Source organism: Mchenga conophoros, linkage group LG22 (assembly GCF_057382185.1).
Source record: "Mchenga conophoros isolate Kocher_MC1m ecotype Shallow Benthic linkage group LG22, M_conophoros_male_GT1.1, whole genome shotgun sequence".
NCBI classification, from domain to species: domain Eukaryota; kingdom Metazoa; phylum Chordata; class Actinopteri; order Cichliformes; family Cichlidae; genus Mchenga; species Mchenga conophoros.
In genome coordinates, this window is record NC_140546.1 from 29,488,718 (window position 1) to 29,510,230 (window position 21,513).

General features: G+C 39.1%; 1 protein-coding gene across 4 annotated transcripts in view; it reads left to right on the forward strand.

Moving 5' to 3' along the window:
- trappc9 (trafficking protein particle complex subunit 9) overlaps positions 1–21,513 on the forward strand; it is a 230,048-nt gene that overhangs the window by 3,013 nt on the left and 205,522 nt on the right. For 2 of the 4 annotated variants that reach the window (XM_085262049.1, XM_085262047.1), the window contains 6 exons: positions 3,511–3,656; positions 3,830–3,955; positions 7,609–7,635; positions 8,707–8,828; positions 11,867–11,992; positions 14,504–14,720. In XM_085262049.1, the coding sequence (XP_085118175.1) occupies positions 3,511–3,656; positions 3,830–3,955; positions 7,609–7,635; positions 8,707–8,828; positions 11,867–11,992; positions 14,504–14,720 (764 nt within the window). The remainder of the gene's footprint in view (positions 1–3,510; positions 3,657–3,829; positions 3,956–7,608; positions 7,636–8,706; positions 8,829–11,866; positions 11,993–14,503; positions 14,721–21,513) is intronic. The other 2 variants (XM_085262050.1, XM_085262048.1) reach the window with 1 other exon arrangement.

Sequence of the window (21,513 nt, forward strand, 5' to 3'; positions counted from 1 at the left end):
TTAGACTCATTAGTTAATCCACATCTATCCCATCAGCTTTAGCTTTGCCCAAAAGAGCACTGCTGCTGTCCATTTGATGATGACACCAAACTCATCACTCCTGCGCATTGTTCAGTCTATGGACCAACTGGGTGGAAATGGCTTAGTTGACATTATTGGCTTTGAATAACTGAATAATCAGAATTAAAGTAAGAGCACTTTGAATAAATAGTTTTAAAATGCAAGATAGTTCCTTCTTCCACAGGGAAAAGAATGAATCCTGAATGTACGGAAGTACTAATAAGCAGCACAACATTTTTGTTAATTTCACCAGTTACACACAGATTAATTCTACTTTCACAGTTGATTCTAAGAGAAGTTAAATAACCATGTTTCTAAGTATTTTCCCATTTACAAGAAATCCTAATTACTCCCATTATACCTGTCCTCCTGGCTCTGTGTGTAAACAAAATGAAGGACATCCATTCTTTTCTTCTAATGAGTTACTGTTATTGATGACAGACTACCTAATTCAAAGTATGACTTTAGTGCCGAGCAGCAGCGTTGCAGTGCAAGAGTTGTGACACATGAGAAGTTAAATTTAAGCACAAAAGTAACCTAGGTGGTGTTTTTCCTAGGAAATGTTAAAAGTAGAACCATAGATGGTATAAAAAGTGTACATAGCTGTTGTGACATCTCCAGGTGGTTTGCGATCTGTTATTTTGAAGCCTCCAGGTGAGCATTTCCACCAATTCCATCTTGGTTTAAAAAAACTTGAATATTACTAGAAAAGCTGTTTACTTTTTTCCAAAAATCCTTTTTTTGTTTTTGGCTGGAATCAGGGTACTTCACTGATAATGAATTACAGCAGTTATTGTACAGGCAGAACTCTAGACATTACAAGTTACAGCTCTTTGTTTAATGTGTTTAAGCCCGAAGTCTGGAGAGTAGCTAGTTCAAGTTCATTGATAATGTTGAAACACAGGCATAGGTTGATTTAATACGTTTTACAATTATAATGTCTCAAGCCCAAAATATAAATATATCTAATGCAGTCCAGTTGCTCATACAAACTTCTGATGGTGGACACTGATGTTAGTAAAACAATTTATTTGTCAGTGAGATCATTTTTTGTTTTTAGGCTTTGCAAAAACCATTCTTATTTAACAATCAGCCATCTTCATACTTGCAAATGGGATGGCCAAAGCATTAAAAACAAACGGGGTTCAAACTATTGAAGTCTGAATTCATGGGTCATGGATTGCACTAGACTGTACAAGTTTAACCAACAGGGTAGCCACAGTGTTTATGCATCCATGAAATTCATAGATATAAAATCAATAATGAATGAAAGTAAATGAGGAAAAAAAAGTCCTTGTTGTGTCAGCGTAATGAAACATAGACGAGACTTTATTTACAAGACCTGTGTAGTTTGATCCTAATTACAGTGAAAATGGCAAAACCTTTTTAACAAAAGATCCAATTAAAACCTATCAAATTTAAGAGTATTAAAATTCATAATGGGAAACTTTATTTCAATTGTACTTTGACACATCCTTCAATTATGTTGCTGATTTTGGCCTCATTAAATATATTGTTATTTTATATAATTTTAAAAAGTAATGGTAATATACAGTAGTATTAGTAAGTATAACTGATGATCAGATTTAGTTGATAAGCAAATACTGGAACATGTTTGGAACATACAGGAACATGGCAAGCGTGTCGCACTGAACCGATACTAAACTCAAATCTGCTTGTGATCCACAAATAGATCTGCCTGTTCTTTCTCCCAGGATGTCTGTGCCACAAACTCCCTTTTATTGCTTCTGGGAGGGTATGTCAGACACAGCAAGGAGCTGAGAAAATAAACTAGAAACATGGAGGATTCTTTTTTCTTTTTCTTTTTTGTCAGTTTGGTAAAATTTGTCAACATAACCCGACTGATGGGATTTTGGTGCATTTGCTTACTGAGATTTGGAATGTTTACATGTGTGTGAGTGAACTGCCTTCACAAAAGTGCTGTTTTTATTGTAATACCTCTTGTAGACATCTGAAACCTATGCCGTGCAAAGATGAAAAAAAAAACAACAACAAGAAAGAACTTCATATTATAATGATTACAAAGGCGAAAACTAACAAAAACTAAACTAATATGAAACATTATCAATCCAAAAATCTAAACTGAAACAGGCAAACCCACCTTGCAAACTAACTGAATATAAGGCAAAAACTCAAATTTAATATATAAGTAAAAACAAATGCAAAACATTAAAAAGTCTATTTCTTTATTGGTATTTAATGCTTGTACTTTTGGGGTTTTATAAATGCATTTTTAGATGGTAAACACCAGGGTAGTAATTTTATGTTAATATTGTACATTTGCGTGTGAGTGTGTATGTGTGAAAACCATTAGCTGAATATTGGTTACGGCTGATATCAGCAGTATTGACCTGTGTCCCTGTATCTGCAAATACTATGATATTTATGACATTTTATCACTGATTTTTAACTATTGTTTACGTCATAAGTGATAATATATATTATAAACAAGATTTCTTTGTTTCCCAGGCTTAAAATCTGAAATAAATGGATACAAAATATAATGCAAAATATAAAAAAAAATGTACCAAATAGTTATCTTAAAAAAAGGTGCTTTTAATACTGAAACATGAAGACACTGATGAAGGAGGAGCTGATAGTTTGGTCTCCTAAGCATTACATGTCATTGCTGCTGAAGTTCATCCCAGCTTTAGAGAGCATTTGGGAATAAGAAGGTGCTGTTTTGTGATCTGAATGGCACAGATCAGATCTCATCTCTTTATTCATGAGATCATGTGCTACATTCCAGCCTGGCACAGCAGCTCCTAAGACACGAATCAGATGAAAGTTTCCATAACTGCAGATCTAGTTTGATATGTTTTTTTTATTTTTTATTACTAAGCAGTCTAGTTTCCTACCAGAAATAATTATCAGAGAGAAAACTGTTCACAAGCAGCCTGCTGAGCATTTGTATGAATATTTAAACTGCCCAAATGTGTGACACAGTTCTCCCAGAATAGCTGTTCCTGTAGATTTTTATATCCCTGCTTCTAGATGACACTCCTAAGAGAATTCTGCCCATGAATTCACTTCACCTGCTGATCCCTCATATTGTTTTCATACGACCTCCTGTTTTTCAGACGTCTCAAATGTCTTGCACAAGGCAGCTAAGTTCCCTGTGTGTCCTGGTAAAGTTGTTACCTCCTGTGTGTTCTTGTGCAAGGCTAAAGGCCAAGGGGTGGTAGGACAGCTCATACTCTGTCCTTGTCTTGTTGCTCTTTTGTTTTTGCTCTCCCTCCTAATATATCCTCATTGTAGAAGACTCCCCACCCCCTGCTGACATAGGAAATTACAACAGCATAAGTCAGAGTTGTTTTTTGTATTCAAACAAATCAATTGCCAAAAATCGATTGAATTGACACACTTGATCCACCCTGCTGTTGTCTGAAGAAGTTTTTTTCCTTCCTCTTTCTACTCGTTTCCCCTCAGGCATTATAAGAAACGATGTCAGGGACGGATGAGGAAGCACGTTGGGGACTTGTGTCTCCAGGCAGGCATGCTGCAGGACGCGCTGGTCCACTACCACATGGCTGTGGAGCTGCTCAGGGGAGTTAATGACTTCCTCTGGCTAGGTGGTAAGTTTGGGAGGAAGCAGACTTAATACTGCAGTTGTTGACGAGAGTAAATACTATAGCCTTTGCTCGCCTTACATGCAGATCTCAAAACTTTGAAGCAAATGATCATTAGTGCAAGCTGATCTGAGTGGTAGAGTGCTGTGTTTTTTTTTTTGTTTTTTTTTTGTCTGCAGCTGCACTGGAGGGTTTATGCTCAGCCTCTGTCATATTCCACTACCCTGGAGGCACAGCGGGGAAGATGATGGGGCGCAAACAGAGTATCTCCCAGCCACTAGATGCAGGGAAACGCCACAGAGCAGGTGAGCACATCACTCTGTAACCGTGCTGTCAAGCGCTGGCCTTGATGACTGTTTTCTATGTGTGAGTTGTAACTGAGTGAGAATATCTCTACTGATCAGCAGCGCAAACACTGCTAAGCTTTGCTTGCTCAAGAAAGCTGCTTACTTTGTGTGCAGAGTACCTCCTGAAACCTCCAAAGCTTTTCTCACCTAACCTGATGACTGCTAATTTACAGTTAACATCATTTATTCTGCCTGCCCTGTTATTAACTTGCTTTTAACTTGCTCTAATTTTAACACAGCTTTGTGTATACCTTAAGTTAACTGAATCTGTAGACCGTCTGCTAAACACAAAGACTATTAAAACGCATTTGTCTGAATGAATCTGAGGATTTGTGGATTTAGGATTGGAATATGATTTATTTTTTTCCCCCCCTAACAATTAATTTTCAGATAGTTTTAAGTATTTATAAACTACATAAGGCTGTACAACAACAACATTAAACGAATGATCAAATTAAAATAACTAAAAAAGGGAATTTCAGTGACAGTAAAAATGTAACAGCAAACAAATTAAAGCTAAATGTTCAGTAAAAAGGAATTCAGCTATGCACTAGGGCTGCACAGTTTTATTGAATTTGAATCTTGAACACGATTTTAGCTCTTAACAATTAAATAATTGTGATTGAGTACTACTAAAAATGTATGCTCCGCAAACAGAACGTAAAGCAAAATGGAATCGGAGAGCTCCCTAAATGAGCGTCTGAGTATTTGCCTGCCTGTTCCCTGCACTGTGCAGCTAGAAGTTTCCTGATTGTTGACTGGATGAGTAACACTGAATTAAAGACAAATGCACAAGAAAGTTCAAATATCTGGCACAGCAGAAGGCAAAGAGCTTGTCCTGCGAAGCAGAATATCATCTATTTGGCAATACTTTGTATTATTTAGTTCAAGTGATGTTAATCAAGAAGTATCTTAGTGTTTGTGCCACAACTAACTTACTCAAACACCTGAAAACACTTTACAAACTGCATGAAACCATTTCCAGAAACAGAGAGGGGTCTCATGTCGCTATGAGTTTTAGTCCCGTCCCTCTGAAAATATGTCTTTTAAATAAAAGGAATGTAATGCAATGTAAATGGCCTGTATTTGTATAGTGCTTTACTAGTCCCTAAGGACCCCAAAGTGCTTTACATATCCAGTCATTCACACATTCACACACTGGTGATGGCAGCTACATTGTAGCCACAGCCACCCTGGGGCGCACTGACAGAGGCGAGGCTGCCGGACACTGGCGCCACCGCCCTCTGACCACCACCAGTAGGTGAACTGTCTTGCCTAAGGACACAATGACCAAGACTGTCGGAGCCGGGGCTCGAACCGGCAACCTTCCGATTACAAGGCGAACTCCCAACTCTTGAGCCACGATCGCCCGTAAGAATGAAAGTCGTACCCCGCGCTGATTTAATTTTGTGTTAAGTTTGGTGATGATTTTTTTTGTATGTATTTTTTTGTTGATAAGGTGGAATACATTTATTTTGACGCAAATAATTTCACACTACATTGGCGTTAATATGTTTTGTTTTTGGCAATAAAATGATTGATTAATCCTGAGAAATCATCAAAATGTCAATGTTGTAAGTAATCATGATTATCATTTTGAGCATAAGCGTGCGGCCCTGATATGTACAGTATGGCCCAGAATTATTCTAGGTTTTGTACTACTTACCGTAATTGTCGGGCTATAAGCCGCTACTTTTTGCACAAGCTTTGAACCCTGCGGCTTTTAGTCAGGTGCGGCTTTTCTATAGATTGTCCATGATTTTTGTGATATCGTAAGACGATTTGTTTTGTTTGTTCCGCTGTTGTACGGCACTACGTTGCCTGGCGGAAGGATCGGGGTTCAAGAGTGGTATGTTGGTCACATGTCCATCCGCCAGGCAACATAGTGCCGTACAAGTAGCGCGAAAAACAAACTTCAAAGTAGCGCTACGCGTTCAGCGGGAGTCGTGGATGACGAGCGGCGATAAACTTGCGAAAAGCAAGTTGTGCTCAACTCCACCGGTGGATTCTGACAGCGTGGAAAAGTGTGAAAACATCCACGATCACCAACGGATTTCGAAGGGCTGGACTGCTGCATGATGATGAAGAGGAGGACACCGCCACGGCCCTTCAGAGGGTGTTCGACTCCGACACTGACAATGACAATGAGGATTTCTTTGGTTTTGAAAGTGACAACGAAGGAGAGAAGCGGAGAGTGGATGACGAAGCCACCCTGATCCTGTTCGTATCCGACACTGGAGAAGAGGACTTTGGTGGTTTTAGTGCGCAGGAAGATGGTGGTGAATGACTGACTTTTCTTCTTGTTAAAGCCGTGTCACTGCACCTGAGCCTAAAAGGTAGTCCGAATCTATTTTTCTGGTGTGCTGTAGGTTATTGTTATGTACTACATGTGCAAATATGTACCCATAACTTGTTTTTCAAAATATTAATAAAAGGGGTGTGTCTCCAAACAGCCATCTCTTTCCTGACAATTCCCTTTGTGCACATTCTCTTACATATGATGAGTCAACATTGAAACACCTGCGGCTTTTGGTCAGGTGCGGCTAATGTATGTACAAAACAGGATTTTCCCCTGATTTTAGCTTGTGCGGCTAATATTCAGGTGCGCTTTGTAGTCCGGGAAATACGGTAAATATTTTTTTTTCCGAATTTGTCAAAAGTAGAGTTCTTCTTTTCAGTTTTATTCAGATATATTTCTTCATTTTTTGAAGATGATCAGTTTGGGTTTATTGGTTGCATTAATAATAAGTTGAAGTTTGTTTTATTTTTATAGCACATTTCATTACAGCAGCAGCGTTGACCAAAGTTCTGTACAGAACTACAAAATAACTAGTACCAAATAACTTATAATATTAGCATCAAATAACTCTCACACTGTATTAAAAGCCAGTGAATACAGTTTGTTTGTTAAACAAACAGTTTGTTTATTGTGATGAGGAGAATGAAATGAAATGAGATTTTGAGCAGGTGTTGCGCTTCAAATGCAGCACTTTATGAAGACATTATACTGCCTCCCTCCCTCAGTTACTTTTGCACCAGTGCCTCCTCATGTTTGCAGATTTTACACATTTGGCCTAATTCACAAAGAGTAAAATATACTATTTGTTTATTACTTTGTTAAGTTGTGTAAGTACACAACTTTTTTAGTACCGTTGCACATGCTCTGTTTCGCACATGGTTTTAATGAAATTTAATCAACCTCCATATAGTTACAACCACTTTGTATTACATATTATAAGTACTACTATGCATAAAATGTAACATGTATGGCGCTCTTATGTAGTTTAATATAGAGTTAAAATACTACTATAGTGTGTGTATAGCGGTGTAGTATATCAATGAGCCAGAGTGGCAGCAGCTGCAGCAGTGTAAATGTTTGGAAGCTTAACACAAAGCTTTATTCACCACACCTTATTGAGCTCAAAATTGCTTGTCATCACTTAATAGGATGTTGATTGGCCGATGAATGAGCAGTGTCAATAATACAGCTACATGCTCAGTGTTTCATGGCAAACCAGCAGCAGCCATTTTTGCAAATTGTTGGGACTAACACTGCTAACATTGCTCCCTGCATCATGGAGTGAATCTGCATTCTCTCTCTCTGTCTGTAGGGGCTCAGGAGGTTCTCATTGATCCAGGTATGGAATGTATAACCAACTTAGCTCTTCTGGACAACAATTTGCCTGCTTGCTTGTGATCACACGTGCCCTCGTTTGCATCTGTTTTTATATCACTCTTCATCCTTCACGGTCACCACCTTGATTTATATAGTTTGTTTCACAAATCACCTGATGTACTTCTCCCTCCTGTGACAGATGTTCTCCTCTGTTGGTTTGGTTTCACCATTTTTTTTTTTTCTTCTCCTCACAGCCTCACTTTCAGTCACCAGATCTTTAAATGACCTCTCTCAGTTGCTTCCATTCCTTATTTATTGACCCATTAATAATACCAGCATACATCTTACTCTTGATTATGAAAGAAAAATAATTGAAACCTATCAAAATGATTTAAAGAAATTGCTTACTAGAATATTTCTCTTTGAAGACTGTTGTTGCTCCAGCGGGGGGCAGTCAAACACCAGTCGTGCAGACTTCCTGCTTATTAAACACTCACTGTTGCTGAATCTGTCACTATATTAGCAAATATTTTCTATTATATTTTGTGTATATTTGTATCTTCGCTAACTAAAAAATTACACAGTGTGTTGCACTGTACAATCATTGCCCCTTCATGATGCAAATATCATTTGGTCAGCATCACATCGTATACATTGTGACAGCATCACAGTCACACACACAGGTCAGTGTGTATTCTAATCAGATTTGGCTTAGAGAGGCCGTCTGCACTTTTTCATTTAAAGACTAACAGGTAAGTTTACCTGTGGCTGTGTTTATATCTTATTGTTAATTTTACCCCTTCATGTTTTAGTTCTTTTAAATCGGAAAAATGGGATAAATACATTTGGTTCATCACCCTGTGGGTTTTCAACAATATTTCAATCCATTACTGTAACGTGGTCTGTGTTATGTGATATATTTGAAAGTATTTGTGTTGACGGGGTGTCCAGTACTGTTCCTTCAAAGAGTTTTCTCTTCTTCCTTTGTTCACTCTGTTTCTCCTTCCTTTCCTTTAGTAGCAGACCAGAGTGATGCGCCGTCTTCTCTGTTTCTTTCCTGTACCAATCTTATGCTGTCCTGTTTTGACTGTAGGAGCCCTCACAACCAACGGCATTAGTGCGGACACCAGCACTGAGATTGGACGAGCAAAGAACTGCCTGAGTCCTGAGGACATTATCGAGAAGTACAAAGAGGCCATCTCCTACTATGGAAAGGTACTGCCCGAAGTGTACACGGCTGTTAAACCAGGTCCCAACCAGTGTGGTTGTTGTTGGGTTGGCTTGAGGATAATAATTATTTTGCTTGATTTTTAGTTGGATCTTAAACATGAACTATTTTAAAATTGCTGTACAGATGATTACAGTAAAGCTTAATTGTCATTCAAAATTTCCCAATGAATTCCTTAACAATATATTCAAACACTAACAGGCAGGCCATACATTTTCAATAAGAGTCTTCAGGGGACTAAACAAGGACAAGATGAGCTTCTTTCTAGCTGCTCCGTTTTTTTTTGTTTTTTTTTTTGTAAGCAGTTGCCACAGCTGATGGATCTGCAAATTTTTGTTTGGCACTGATCTTTATGCTGGACGCTCTTATTGATGCAACCCTCACAGGAATTTGTGTCTCCTTCTGCTCTCAGACCAGAGCACAGAAGCCCTGTGACAGTGATTAGTCCCATGCAAATCAGCATTTCTGTGATCTCTGCCTTTCTGTTGGATACTTCCGGAGGCTTCATGCCATTGATTCTGAAAGTCTGGAGAACATTTTGGGCCACATGTTGTTTCCCAGCATGGAGGACGATGAGATTGACAGCACACATGGCGGCTTTTAGTGAGGAACGTAGAGGAACAGTTAATATATGACAGCCTATATTTAGTAACATAAGGTCAGTGTCATGCAACCAGGCACTTTTCCATCAATAGCTCATATAATCCTGTGATTTTCCACTGTACTTTTACAGTACTGCTAAGAATGATGTAATATTAGATTGTTGATATGTGGTTTTAACATCTTAAACTTGATGAACCCTACAGAAATGCCTACAGAATAGAGGAAAATTAGATTCCTAGCAGAGAGCCACAAATGCAGTAGGGAGGTCCTAAAGAGAGATTTTTAGCTATTGAAACAGCAAGACAAAGTACTAATGGCAGCCTTGTTCTTTAGATCAAAACACCCTCTGCAGATTAAGAGCATTTATTCTCCTTTAATTGTACATGATAAGCAGCAGGTCCTGCCTGGGGCTGCACTTGTTCTCCAAAGGTGCTTTAGTTTATCTTTATTGAGGCTGTTCTCTTGATATTAGACTTGGTAAAAATGAGATGAGTGACCATCTAGAGGTTTGTGCTAAGAAGCAGCGTTGGACACTTGGCAAGATAACCTCGTGTTTTATCCTGTGGTTTCACTGTATCAAACTACTTCGTCATGGTGCATTGTCATATGAGGATGAGTAAGGGGTCAGTGCATGCAAAACCACCACCTACTGCCTGATCACTTCTCTAACTAAAACTTTTGTCTCCCCTCTGTTTTTTTTTCTTGCTGACTGCAGACATTTCTAAAGTTATTTCTTTGTTCTAGAGTTATAAAGCAACGTAATCCTAAAACAGAGAGCACTAAAGCCTTGTGCATGTTGATTTTATATGAAATTTGCAAGTCAGCCTGCAACTGCTTTGAATTCTGTTGTTTATCTGTTGTGTACTCTCTCTCAGCCAGTTTTAATGCCATCAGGCCTGCAGTGGAAAGAATAGGGCAAAAACTCTCTTACGTGCTGAAAGAATACATCTAACAGCTCGCTCATTTAATTAGTTATTATAGCAGGAGCTCCCAGTGCTGTAATGATTGGTTATTTACACTGATAAGTCCATTAGATTATGTGGTCAGCATATTTTTGCCAGATTTCCCTCCTGGTTTTATAGTTACTAGTATTTACATTAACTGATGCAGTTAATACTACAGCTACATACAGCGCTTTCTTGACAGTGCTGCTTGGCTGTAGTAGCTGTCATGTTGATGGTGTATATTACGAGTTTAACCTCATATTTTTCCTATCCTGTAGTTCTGTTATTGTTTGTGAAATGATCTGCTCTGTTGCCAGTAGACCAGTGCTTGTTTGTGATTGGTTACATGCTGCAAAACCTCAGTCTTAATTATGTGGTTAACCCTGGTTTAACTTACAGAGTTGATAAGCACCTTCTTGTGAATAGTGGTTAAGTGAAGGGTAATTGAAGCCAGATTAAAAAAGATATGCTGAGTATCCCGATCTTGCTTCATAGTACAAGCCGCAGAGCTCCAGGTTAATGGGTTGTGTTTTTGACTTGAATAGGGAATCAGATTAGAGAAAATAAAGGGTATTTTTAAATACAGCCATTCAGTCTTTAGACTAATGCTCACACAAAACCAAAAGCGCTGGTAAGCAGAAACGTAAGCGTCGTAAGCTGTGTAGTAATATTTATTGATTTCAGCAGGGGGCAGTATTTTATTTTGTTTGAGTTGTTAAGGACTTGTGCATGCTGACAGCAGCTGTTTGTTATTATTGCTATACTGAAGCTGCATGGGGGCAAGCATGGGGGCATGTGTAGATAGTAGGACTAGAAGCTTATTAGTCAGCAATAATGCACTCCTGCACACAGAAAAGTTATTGTACAGGTTCCATTTATAGCACAATGTACTTGGACCCTGTACAAAGTCACCAAGAATACTATTAAAGTATCTTTAATGCTTAGGGGAAGCCGAATAGGCTCATTATGCTTCCAAACTATTCAGAAGCAATCCTGCTCTTTATCTTCATTATTATAATTGCCTCTTTGCACTGACCTTCTTTCAGCCCTTTTACCTGTAACTAGTTCATTCAGAATTAAATTACATCTCAACACAGAGCCATTCAGATATTAATTGAATTTTAATAAGGAGACAATGAGGGTGGAAGTGGAAGGAAGTTGAGGGACGGTGAGGTTTGAGAAGAGAAGAAAAGAGGGGAAAAAGGGGGCAAACCAGCAGCAACTGCTCAGCTTTTTCAGCAGAAACTGAGTAATGGTTGGGAATTCCTGAACGTAGAAAAATAGGAGATCCGAGTTATCACACTGCTCCATCTTCCCACATCCGCGTTGATTGATGAATACGGTCATATGTTAATGAGAGAACATTCTCCCTGATTATGTGGTGGATTGTAAAACTCAAGGCGACTCTGATCGACTGTTCATTATTCATTAACACCGAGCCTCCTCCTGCCCCTTGCTCCTCCTCTTATCTTTCGCAGTACAAGAACGCAGGTGTCATCGAGCTGGAGGCCTGTGTGAAAGCAGTCAGGGTGCTGGCTATTCAGAAGAGGGCCAGAGAGGCTTCCGATTTCCTGCAGAATGCCGTTTACATCAACCTGGGACAGGTACGCCATCTGACCGGGAAATAAAAGCTTTCCCAGCCGCACGGGATGATTAATATGTCCACTGGCTCTGTGGTGGACAGTTAAATCACAGGACCTTTAGCAAAAAGACACTCTAAAATGGGCCTTGCTTGCACCATATTGTGCCCTCGGAGTATGTTTTTTTGGTCTTAGCTCTTTATCATTAGATTAATACATTTATTTTTGTGTCAGAATTTTTTGCTCATAAGACTTTGAGTCAGTGAAGTTCTTCCAGGACACCTACGAGTACACTGATTCACAGTTTTTTGTTCTCCTGTTGTGTGAAAATGCTTCAGTTTTTCTGTTTTTTGTTTTTTGGGTTTTTTTGGGGTTTTTTTTTGTTTTTGCATTTGTCATTGAAATTTTCCTCCTGTGTCATTGTTATTATTGTTCAGTGTGATGAAAGTGTTCTTAACAATTTTTATTTAGCGTCAAACTTCCAAAACCATTTAATGGAACAACTTTTTAAATGACGTGATTTTCTTTTCATTAGGTTGATGTTGGAAAGACATGTTAAAGTCACAGTGTGTAAAATCTCACCACTAGATGTCAGTAGATTGCAGTCAACTTTATCTAGTGTTCATATCCCTCCCATTTCTAGAGCACAATCCTAGCTATGGTGGCCCCTGTAGGACAATCACATTTTGGTCAGTCAGGAGGGATTAAAAATGTCAAATTTAGATGGCTCACATCTGTTATGAATTACAGCTGGCGTATTTGTGTATAGAAACGTTTTTATTCACAAAAATCTCCAAAAGTGGATTCTGTTCATCTGACGTAGCGTTTTGTGGGAGAAATCTTTTGGCACTTATCCAAGTGACTTCTTCAGTCTCAGCTGACTGCAGGTTTCCCCAATCTTATAAACAGGTTGTTGATCAATGGTCATGAGAATTTGTATAATTAAGATTAAGGAACTGATCTCCCAGCCCACTGTTCCTTCAGTGGGCTGGTTTCAGTCATTATGCAAATGTACTGTTTCTAAGGTTGGGGAAACCTGCAGTCAGCTGAGACTGAAGAAGTCACTTGGATGAGTGACGAAACGTTTCCCCCACAAAACGCTACGTCCAGATGAACAGAATCAACTTTTGGAGATTTACTTTCCTGGATGATTGAGAATGCATCAAGATATTCACAAAAATGTTTTAACATGTTAAAAAAAATCTCAACACTAAGTGGTAAATCTTGAATAAAAAAACCTGATATCTGTCAATTAAATAATAAATTTTTACCCCAGACTCGCTTCAAAAACTGCAGCACAGTTCTTCCATAGTGAGTGTAGGCTGTCAGTCACCTGTCGGTATGCTGGGTGTTCACGTCTATTTAATCTAGAGGAGGGTGTAAAACTGAAAGGAGTGATAGGAGTCGAGGAGTCAGTGAAGCTTACTTCCGTCTGGAAGTGATACTGAGTTGTTGAGGATAACCTGAACTCTTCTGTGGTTAAGCACTGCTGCCTTTGCAGCCATTAGCTGGTGTTAGTAAACTTTCTTTGAAGTGGATCTAAAATTGCTTGACTTGGATGCTTGGCAAATAAACAATGTGATGACTATAGTCAATGTGTTGATCATTTTTAGGACGCTTGCACCGTAACGTTAGCTGTCAAAATGTTATCTTATAGCCAGCTGCTGCTGTTTAGCCGCTTGTTGTCAGCTTTCTATAGACAGAACGATTTCATGAGTAGTTTCTTGACAATACGTAATTGTGACAATATCAGGAATAAATAGGGATCTTATATGCATGTTTTTGTCAGATAGATGACCTCAGATCAGGAGATGAGGCTCGAGGTAAAGAGGAAGAGCCAGAACTAAGGAAATGATGAGAAAGAGCTGACGAAAATATACGGGTAACAAATAGTGTAAAAGAGCTGATTATGAGCTTTAAATTAAGTAACTTATAAGACAACAGACACTATGCCTGTTTATTAATAAATGAAACCATGACATCATTAATCTTAAAAAACATCTGTATAGCTGCAGGACTCTCTAGATCCAATACAAACATAGATCTAAGAGCAGTGTCATTGAGATAGTAAGTTCATGCTGTAAACAATTTGTAACCAAATTTAGTAACCTCCCCCCCCCCCCCCCCCCCCCTTTTTTTTTTTTTTTTTCTTTCCAATGAGCTGGGCAGACAGCATTTCACTTTTAACTAAATCTCAGTGTTTTAATGTCAGGCAAAGTCGTCTTTTCATCATCTTTCATCAATGGGTTTGGAATATTAATGCTGCCCTCTTGGTACATTAGAAGACACTGATAAAAAGATGCCCCAACAGAAATCTGTGTTTGATAAATTATATATCTACCTGACCTGTGATTGGCTTACAAAGTGGCCGTGATGTCACAAGAACACTTTTAAACAAGGTGATCTCACCATAATTTACCTCCCTCGTGCCTCTGAATATCAAAGCATGCATATGTATTGATTGATAAGATGAGGTGATTTTAAAAAGTGAATTTTCCAGTGCAGGAAGGCATAATGGTGTTTCTCTCTCCACAGCTGTCGGAGGAAGAGAAGATCCAGCGCTACAGTATCCTGTCTGAGCTCTATGAATTGATTGGATTCCATCGAAAATCAGCTTTTTTCAAGCGTGTCGCTGCCATGCAGTGTGTAGCTCCCACCATCCCAGAGCCTGGCTGGAGGGCCTGCTACAAGCTGCTGTTGGAGACGTTACCTGGGTACAGCCTGTCACTCGATCCTAAAGACTTCAGCAAAGGTAGGCTTGGTCACATGGTGGCTGAATAATATGTGGGCATAACAATTCACATTGTTTGTTTCAAGAACAAACAAACAAAAACCTACGGGCCATTCTTGTCCAGCCTCCAAACATATCTCTAACTACTTACCTCATATTATGGATGCAGCTATTTTTAATTATTCATCTTGCTACTGAAAAAAAGAAAATGGTAAACAATAACAGTAATGAGAGTGAGACTTAAGGTGTTTTTATGCTTACTTGCTGGGTGTCCTGCACTGATTTTGACATTGCGTCATGTGGCATGTGACAATGTAATTCCACAGCACCCCTCGATTGTAACCCGAAAGCTCATTTATTCACTCCCTGCAATAACGCATTTACTGTGGTGCTAAATTCAGTCCAGCTCTATTCTGTTTCATAAAAATAGCAGTTTTACTGTGGAGGCTCTAAACATGCGGAGGGAGGACTCACTGAAGGGTTACATGATGGAGCCAGTGCTCTGACACTGTGCTCACAGCCATCCACCTTTGCCAATTATGCACTCATTCTGATAAACTCTTCCCCTCTCATTACAAATAAATTAACACTCCTAACAGCACTGTCATGACCACATCAGGTGCAAAATAAAACAGGCTTTTAACAGTGTTGATTTTAGCACAGTAGCAGTAAATTGATCGGCACAGATTTAAATCGTAAATCATGGTGGTGTGATTCATCTCCTCCCCAGTTTTGGACTCTTAATTCCTATAAATAACATATGAAATAAAGCAAGCTGCAAAAATACTTTTGTCCATGTCTTTCAATTGCAAGCTGACACTGCTTCTCTGTAGTAAATACAGATTTTTAACACCTAAAGAGGATTTTGAGTTGGTGTGCACTGTAAATCTTGCTCCTAGTGAGCGACGGGGTTCCACGTTTAATGCCTCCTGTACACTCTGTCCTGGCAGCACCCTCTCCTAAACCAGACAGAAGATCTCCAGGAGTGAGAAGTGTGTCTGAAGTGTTAGGTGCTCCATGGGAGGAAGGGTAACGGGGAGTTGATGTTTGTGAACGGCTATAGTTAGATTTAGTTTTTCTTTTTTAAGGGTTGCAAGGCTGAAGTGCTGATTTTATATCAGTGAAAAGGAGTAATTCTCTGTGAATCAGTCTTCTCAAACTCTGAATGCTGTGCCCTCTCACAGGATTCACAGTGTGTGATTAACAACAGTGTCAACATATTTAATGGATTAAGCTGATGAAGAGCCTTCGTTTCATTACCAGCTTTGCTGTCTTTTCACAAGCACTCTTTCAGGGTGTTCTGCATTCAAACCAACCCTTTGTTCAAAGAGAGTCATGGGTGATACCTGACCTGAGCTCTTGTAGACTACTCTGTACGGCCTCCCCTGATAAACCTTGTACTCTTGCAGACTCTTGACCCTTGCATGCTACAGCCTCTCAGTAGCAAGCACCGTCCATTCAAAAGAAAACAGCGCACAGAAATGTTCAGGGACATCGGTATTCTTGTTGTGATTGGTATTCAAGAGTTGTGGCGAGAGCGGATTTTGCTCTGATAAGCTGTTAATCTTGGGCCTTTTTTCCTTTGTAAATGCACAAACAAGCTGCATCTTTTAGGTCAAATGCTTGTCCTTTGAGCTGCAGTAGACAGCATTGGACAGAAGTCGATGATAACATTTCAGCAAATTGTAATTAAAGTGGTCTGGAGGAGAGCTGGACTCGATCTGCACTTCATCTGTATTCTTCTGTGTCTAGCCCATGACAAGGGACTTTGACCAAAGCGGCTCTCTTCAGACCCAATCAGGCGAGCACTATAGAGTTGCATGAGGAGGGGGAAAAAAGGATTCCATGTAGAGGCAAATTTCACAGTGAAATGGGTGGACCAAAGCAATCGCACCACAATAGAACAGTTACAATTCACATTTCACTAAGTGTCTGGTTTAATAAGCTTTCAGTTAAAGAATTAAAAAGGTGGTTTTGGCACACATTTATCCTACAGTGCTGTCAGACATTTGTGACTTGGAAATGTTTTGCTGAGAACAGGTTTGCTTGCTATTTTTCATTCCTTCTTCTTTTAGACTCATAAACTTACTACATAATCTTGATTTTCAAATACCTCATTTTTATCTTCATATTTAAATAAAGTTCCAAGTAGTTTCAATACAGTATGTTATGTTTAAATACAGTATTTAACCCTTTAAGACCTACCATAGAACCAAGTCCGACAGAGCTTATATTATATTTGTACATGTTGTAGTGCCATTTTTGGGAGCATTTCAAGTTGATATACATCAATACAACCATTATAGCCCAAATTTTAATGATATGTCTGCATTAAGTGCATAGTAATTACATAAATTGCAAAAAGAGCAATAAACTACAAAAAATTTTTAAATTGTTTTGTTTTTTTAACATATATTTCTAGTTAGAGAAATTTAAGAGGCTTATCCCTCAAAACTGTAAATACAAAAAAGTTGCACAAAATAGTTTCCCACCACAGGAAATTTAATTTGAGTGTCTTCATAGTTTTATTTTTTAAATACACCAATTTTTATCTACTGCAGGAAAAACGAAAATAAATATTATAGTGCAAATTTGCAAAAAAAACCCAGCATATGCATCAAAATAAAATATTTCCAGCAGTGCAATATGAGTCCTCAGCATCCCAGAAATGACACAGAAAGTCATAAAGTCAAACATAACTTTTAAAAACACCAGTATAGGCTCATAAGGTCCTGATGGTAAAAAACTACATTTCCGCAAAATGACGTCACTTCCGGTTTCGGGCAGGTCATGGCGGACATGCGATAGTTCGCGCTGATGGACTAGGAAGTGTTACAAACAGCTGATCGAATCGGCAAAGCGTGTTTCTGGAATATTATGTTTTTGTTGCTGCAAGTGCTTTTTATGCAGTTTTTGCAAAGCTATATGTGGAAGGAAACTGTGACCTAGGACAAGCTGATGGCATAAGATGTAAGTACAACTCCTCCGGTTTCATAAAATTATTGTGCTACCTTATGTGTTTGCAGTGCTACCGGGATTTAAAAATAGTTACGTAAAACGGAGCGTGCCCGCTCAGACCGGCTTTAAAGGGTTAATGCAACATAAAATAATACACATTGATGCCTAGAGCGCTTCCTGCAGGTGGTGGCCCTACAGGAGGGTGGTCCCATGTCCTTTTTTGGGGCTGTGCCCCACCAGGCTCCATGGACTAAGGGCACCCACCCTGGGCCTTGGTCCAGGGTGAACCCTGTCCCATGGAGGGTGAACTGTTCGCTTGATCTTTTACTCATAGTGGTTTTCTGAATTACTCTTTGTCTGGTCCCTCACCCAGGACTAAAGCCCCCTGACAACATAGCTCCTGTGATTCCTGGGATGCACAAACCCTTCCACCATGATAAGGTAGCGATTTGCGGGGAGCCTTCAAAAATGAGCTTTTTAAAAATAACTTGTGGCAGTCATTTTGGAGAACTTGCCCCAATTCTTTTGTGGATTTAGACTTTTTCAGTTCTGTCAATTCTGTCACTGCATGTAATCCCACACTGACTCAATGATGTTAAGATCCAAGCTCTGTGGGGGCCATACCATCTGTTGGTGCAGAATCAATCTGGGACAGATCAGACACCTGCTCGATGATGCTGCACGATGAATTTAAACATCTGAAGTGGTTAAAACCCTTGCCAGAGTCCTGTCTGTACAATCTAGCTATTCTCTCTCTCCTCCCTTTCTTTGATCACATATCAGATATAAAGTTTACTGTTTGGCTTTTGTTAGAGGTAAAAGTAGATGGTTTCTTTGGGGGTAGAGCAAATCATTGAAAAATAAAACACAAACAGAAAACATGAGAACAATCCCTATTTCATTATTCTAACTCACTAATACAGGTAGAACTGCAGCGCATATCTTGGGAGTCAGTTAAAATGTATAAATAATAGCATTATTCTATAAGGGCACTTCACTTAAAATATAATCATTTTACACAGTTCAACATATAAGCTTCCTAAACAAGTCTTGGAGAAGAACAGTAGATAAAATCCACTGTATTCAAAAACTACTATATAACAGTGTACATAGTGATACAGTGATATGGTGATACTTCATCACTGGGAATTAAAAAAAAAAAGAGTAATACATTGGTTTGCAAAACCTTGTCTTGCATCCTGGATCTGAGTGTTTTCGCATCTTTGCTTTTTCAAACCACACACATAACAATCAAGGGGCAGTTGTCACTTTGAAATGGTCCTTTTGGACATTAATGGGTTCTATAATTAGGAAAATAACACCATTTTTCATGACTGAGACCCAAAACTCATTTACTTAGTATTTAAACTGAGGCCACTGACAAGGACGGCTGAAGGCTGGTTGCCAGTAGATGTTAATACCAATGGACTTACAATTGGAGGAGTCGCCCCCTGCTGGCCAGTGTAAACAATCAAATGCACTTCCGTGTTTGTTTCAGAGCTAGATAATTTTTGTAGTTTTGCCTCGGTACACCATCACAGTATATTGTAAATCAAACAATCAATATGTGATTGACGTGCAGACTTGGAGCTTTAATTTAATTAGCGTTATAAAAAATATCAACTGTTAAAAGATAAACAGTTGATAAACAGTTTCATGGCCAGGTGATGCCTTCTGCCGTGTTATTTCATGACAAATGAAGCAGGCATAACAGCTGAAGTTGATTCAAAGGCTTGAATTTGTATTTTATAACTTTTCACTGTAATTTTAATACAATTTGAAAATATGAGGCCCAAAGGGATGTTGGTGCAAGTGAGGGAGCGATCATTAGGCTGAAAAACCATCAGAGGGGGAAAGAGAATGAATGAGAGAGAAAAGATTTTATGTACTGCTCAGCTTGGCAACAACAAAAAGCAAGAAAGGCTAAAAAAAGAAGTGCATGATGACAGAAACATTTCTGTGGTAAAGAAAAACAAATTCATAACAACTTGCCAACTCAAGAACACTCTACAACAAGCTGCAAACCAGTGGTTACACAGATTATTATTAATAATAACTTTGTCAGAAAACATCTAAAAGAGCTATCGTAGTTCAAATTATGGAGGGCACTTTATGTTTTATACAAAGTCTATGGTAGTGTGCAGCTGCCTACTGTAACATTTAAGATTAATTTATTGATCGTGATGCAGCATGGGCTTCTAATGATATTAATGACGTAATCCTTTTATACAATGAATAAATACATGCAACAAATGTAGTAGGACATGGATATCTATAATTTGTTTTAAGTATCGAACTAATACTAAAGTAGTAAGTCCTAAAACTTTTGGGAGTAGTGAAGTGTATTAGAACTTTTTGGATTAGTCCTATCACGCTGCAGGCTATATTATTTATCAGATAATTTCATCAAAGACGGTTTCATCAAAATCCTCCTAAAACCACCGATAGCACAAACACGGTGGAAAGGGCAAGTTCAGCAATTCTGATCATTTTTGTGTCCCACTGGTTGCTGCCTGGTAACTAAAAGTGGCATTGCTTAAAATGTAACATGCAATAATTTGGCTATTCATAACATAACATAAGTGTCTTCGTTAGTATGTTTGATTACGCTCTGGCCTCGCATAACTTTGAGTAGATATCACCACCTCAAGACGATTTGCCACTGCTGCAATGGCTGACGGCTGAACACACAGATTGGATGCCGGATTTGTTGAAGTACCGTTACATATTCTAGCTCTACTCTCCCAGCTGACGTACCAATTCCCACAAGGCTGATGGGAAAGTAGGAAATGATGGAAGTAAGCCTTTTAGCAGAAGGGATCAGATGAGAGTTTATAAGGCAATACAGTAGAGTTGCAAGTTCAAAAAAGAAAGAAAATGGGGATCAATAGTGCATTGCAATAAGGCTGCTGTGCCCAGAGACACAGTGGAGCAAATGGTTTTGTAAGTGGTTCATATGCCCTTTCTCACCACGCCTTTCTGCTGGCAGTAATGGGGACACTGCATTTTTCTGTCATCTTTTGTCCTCTTGCTGCTCTGTTGTCATTCTGTTGAATTAATTTTTGGAGTTCTCTCTGTTTGTAATAATTTGGATGCTTATAATTGAGGAGAACAATGGCTCTATGTGCCATCTCATAACCCTACACAGTAGATCTGAGGCAGCTCGAGGGTACAGTGCCTTTTGAGTCAGGTTTACTGCATGACAGTGTGACTGCTTGGCCGTGGCACCACACTCATTATCTTGGTGGTGTGTTAATTGGATTGCCAGACACCTCCAGTTCAGCACTGAAAATACCACAAATGAACACGTTTTTCATGTTTGAGCGAGAGCGACATGCTCAGAAAATCCGAAGTGTCCTTTGGATTACTGTCCTCCAGATAAGCGCCGTTTTTTGGCAGACAGGTGGAAGTCAGCTATTTTTAGACTGCTTAGTGGGTGCAGTTTTCATGACAGAAAAAAATCCCTTATGAAGGAATGGCATTTGCAGTTTTTTCAGATGGCAGAAGAAGTCAGGATGAATAACAGCCGTGGTAGAAAAATGCTGATAAGTAAAAAGCGTCATGGGCACGATTTGATGTTACTGGAAGTGGTATTTAAGCCGAGGAAACATCAGAGTGTTTACCAAATATCCTCCTTCCTTCCCTCTGGCCCCCACAGCCTCTCCAGTGCATCTACCCTCTAGTTTTTCTTTCCCACTCAGTGAGTCAACAGTAGACAGCTGGGAGTGGAGCAGGGCATCTCGTGGGGGGGCTGAGGGCCTTATGTAACTGTTGGTGTCAAGATAGAATGCTATTAAGATGTCTTGTGGTGCTCTGCAGAAACAAAACACCGGCAGCTAAGTTAGCAAGCCAAAGT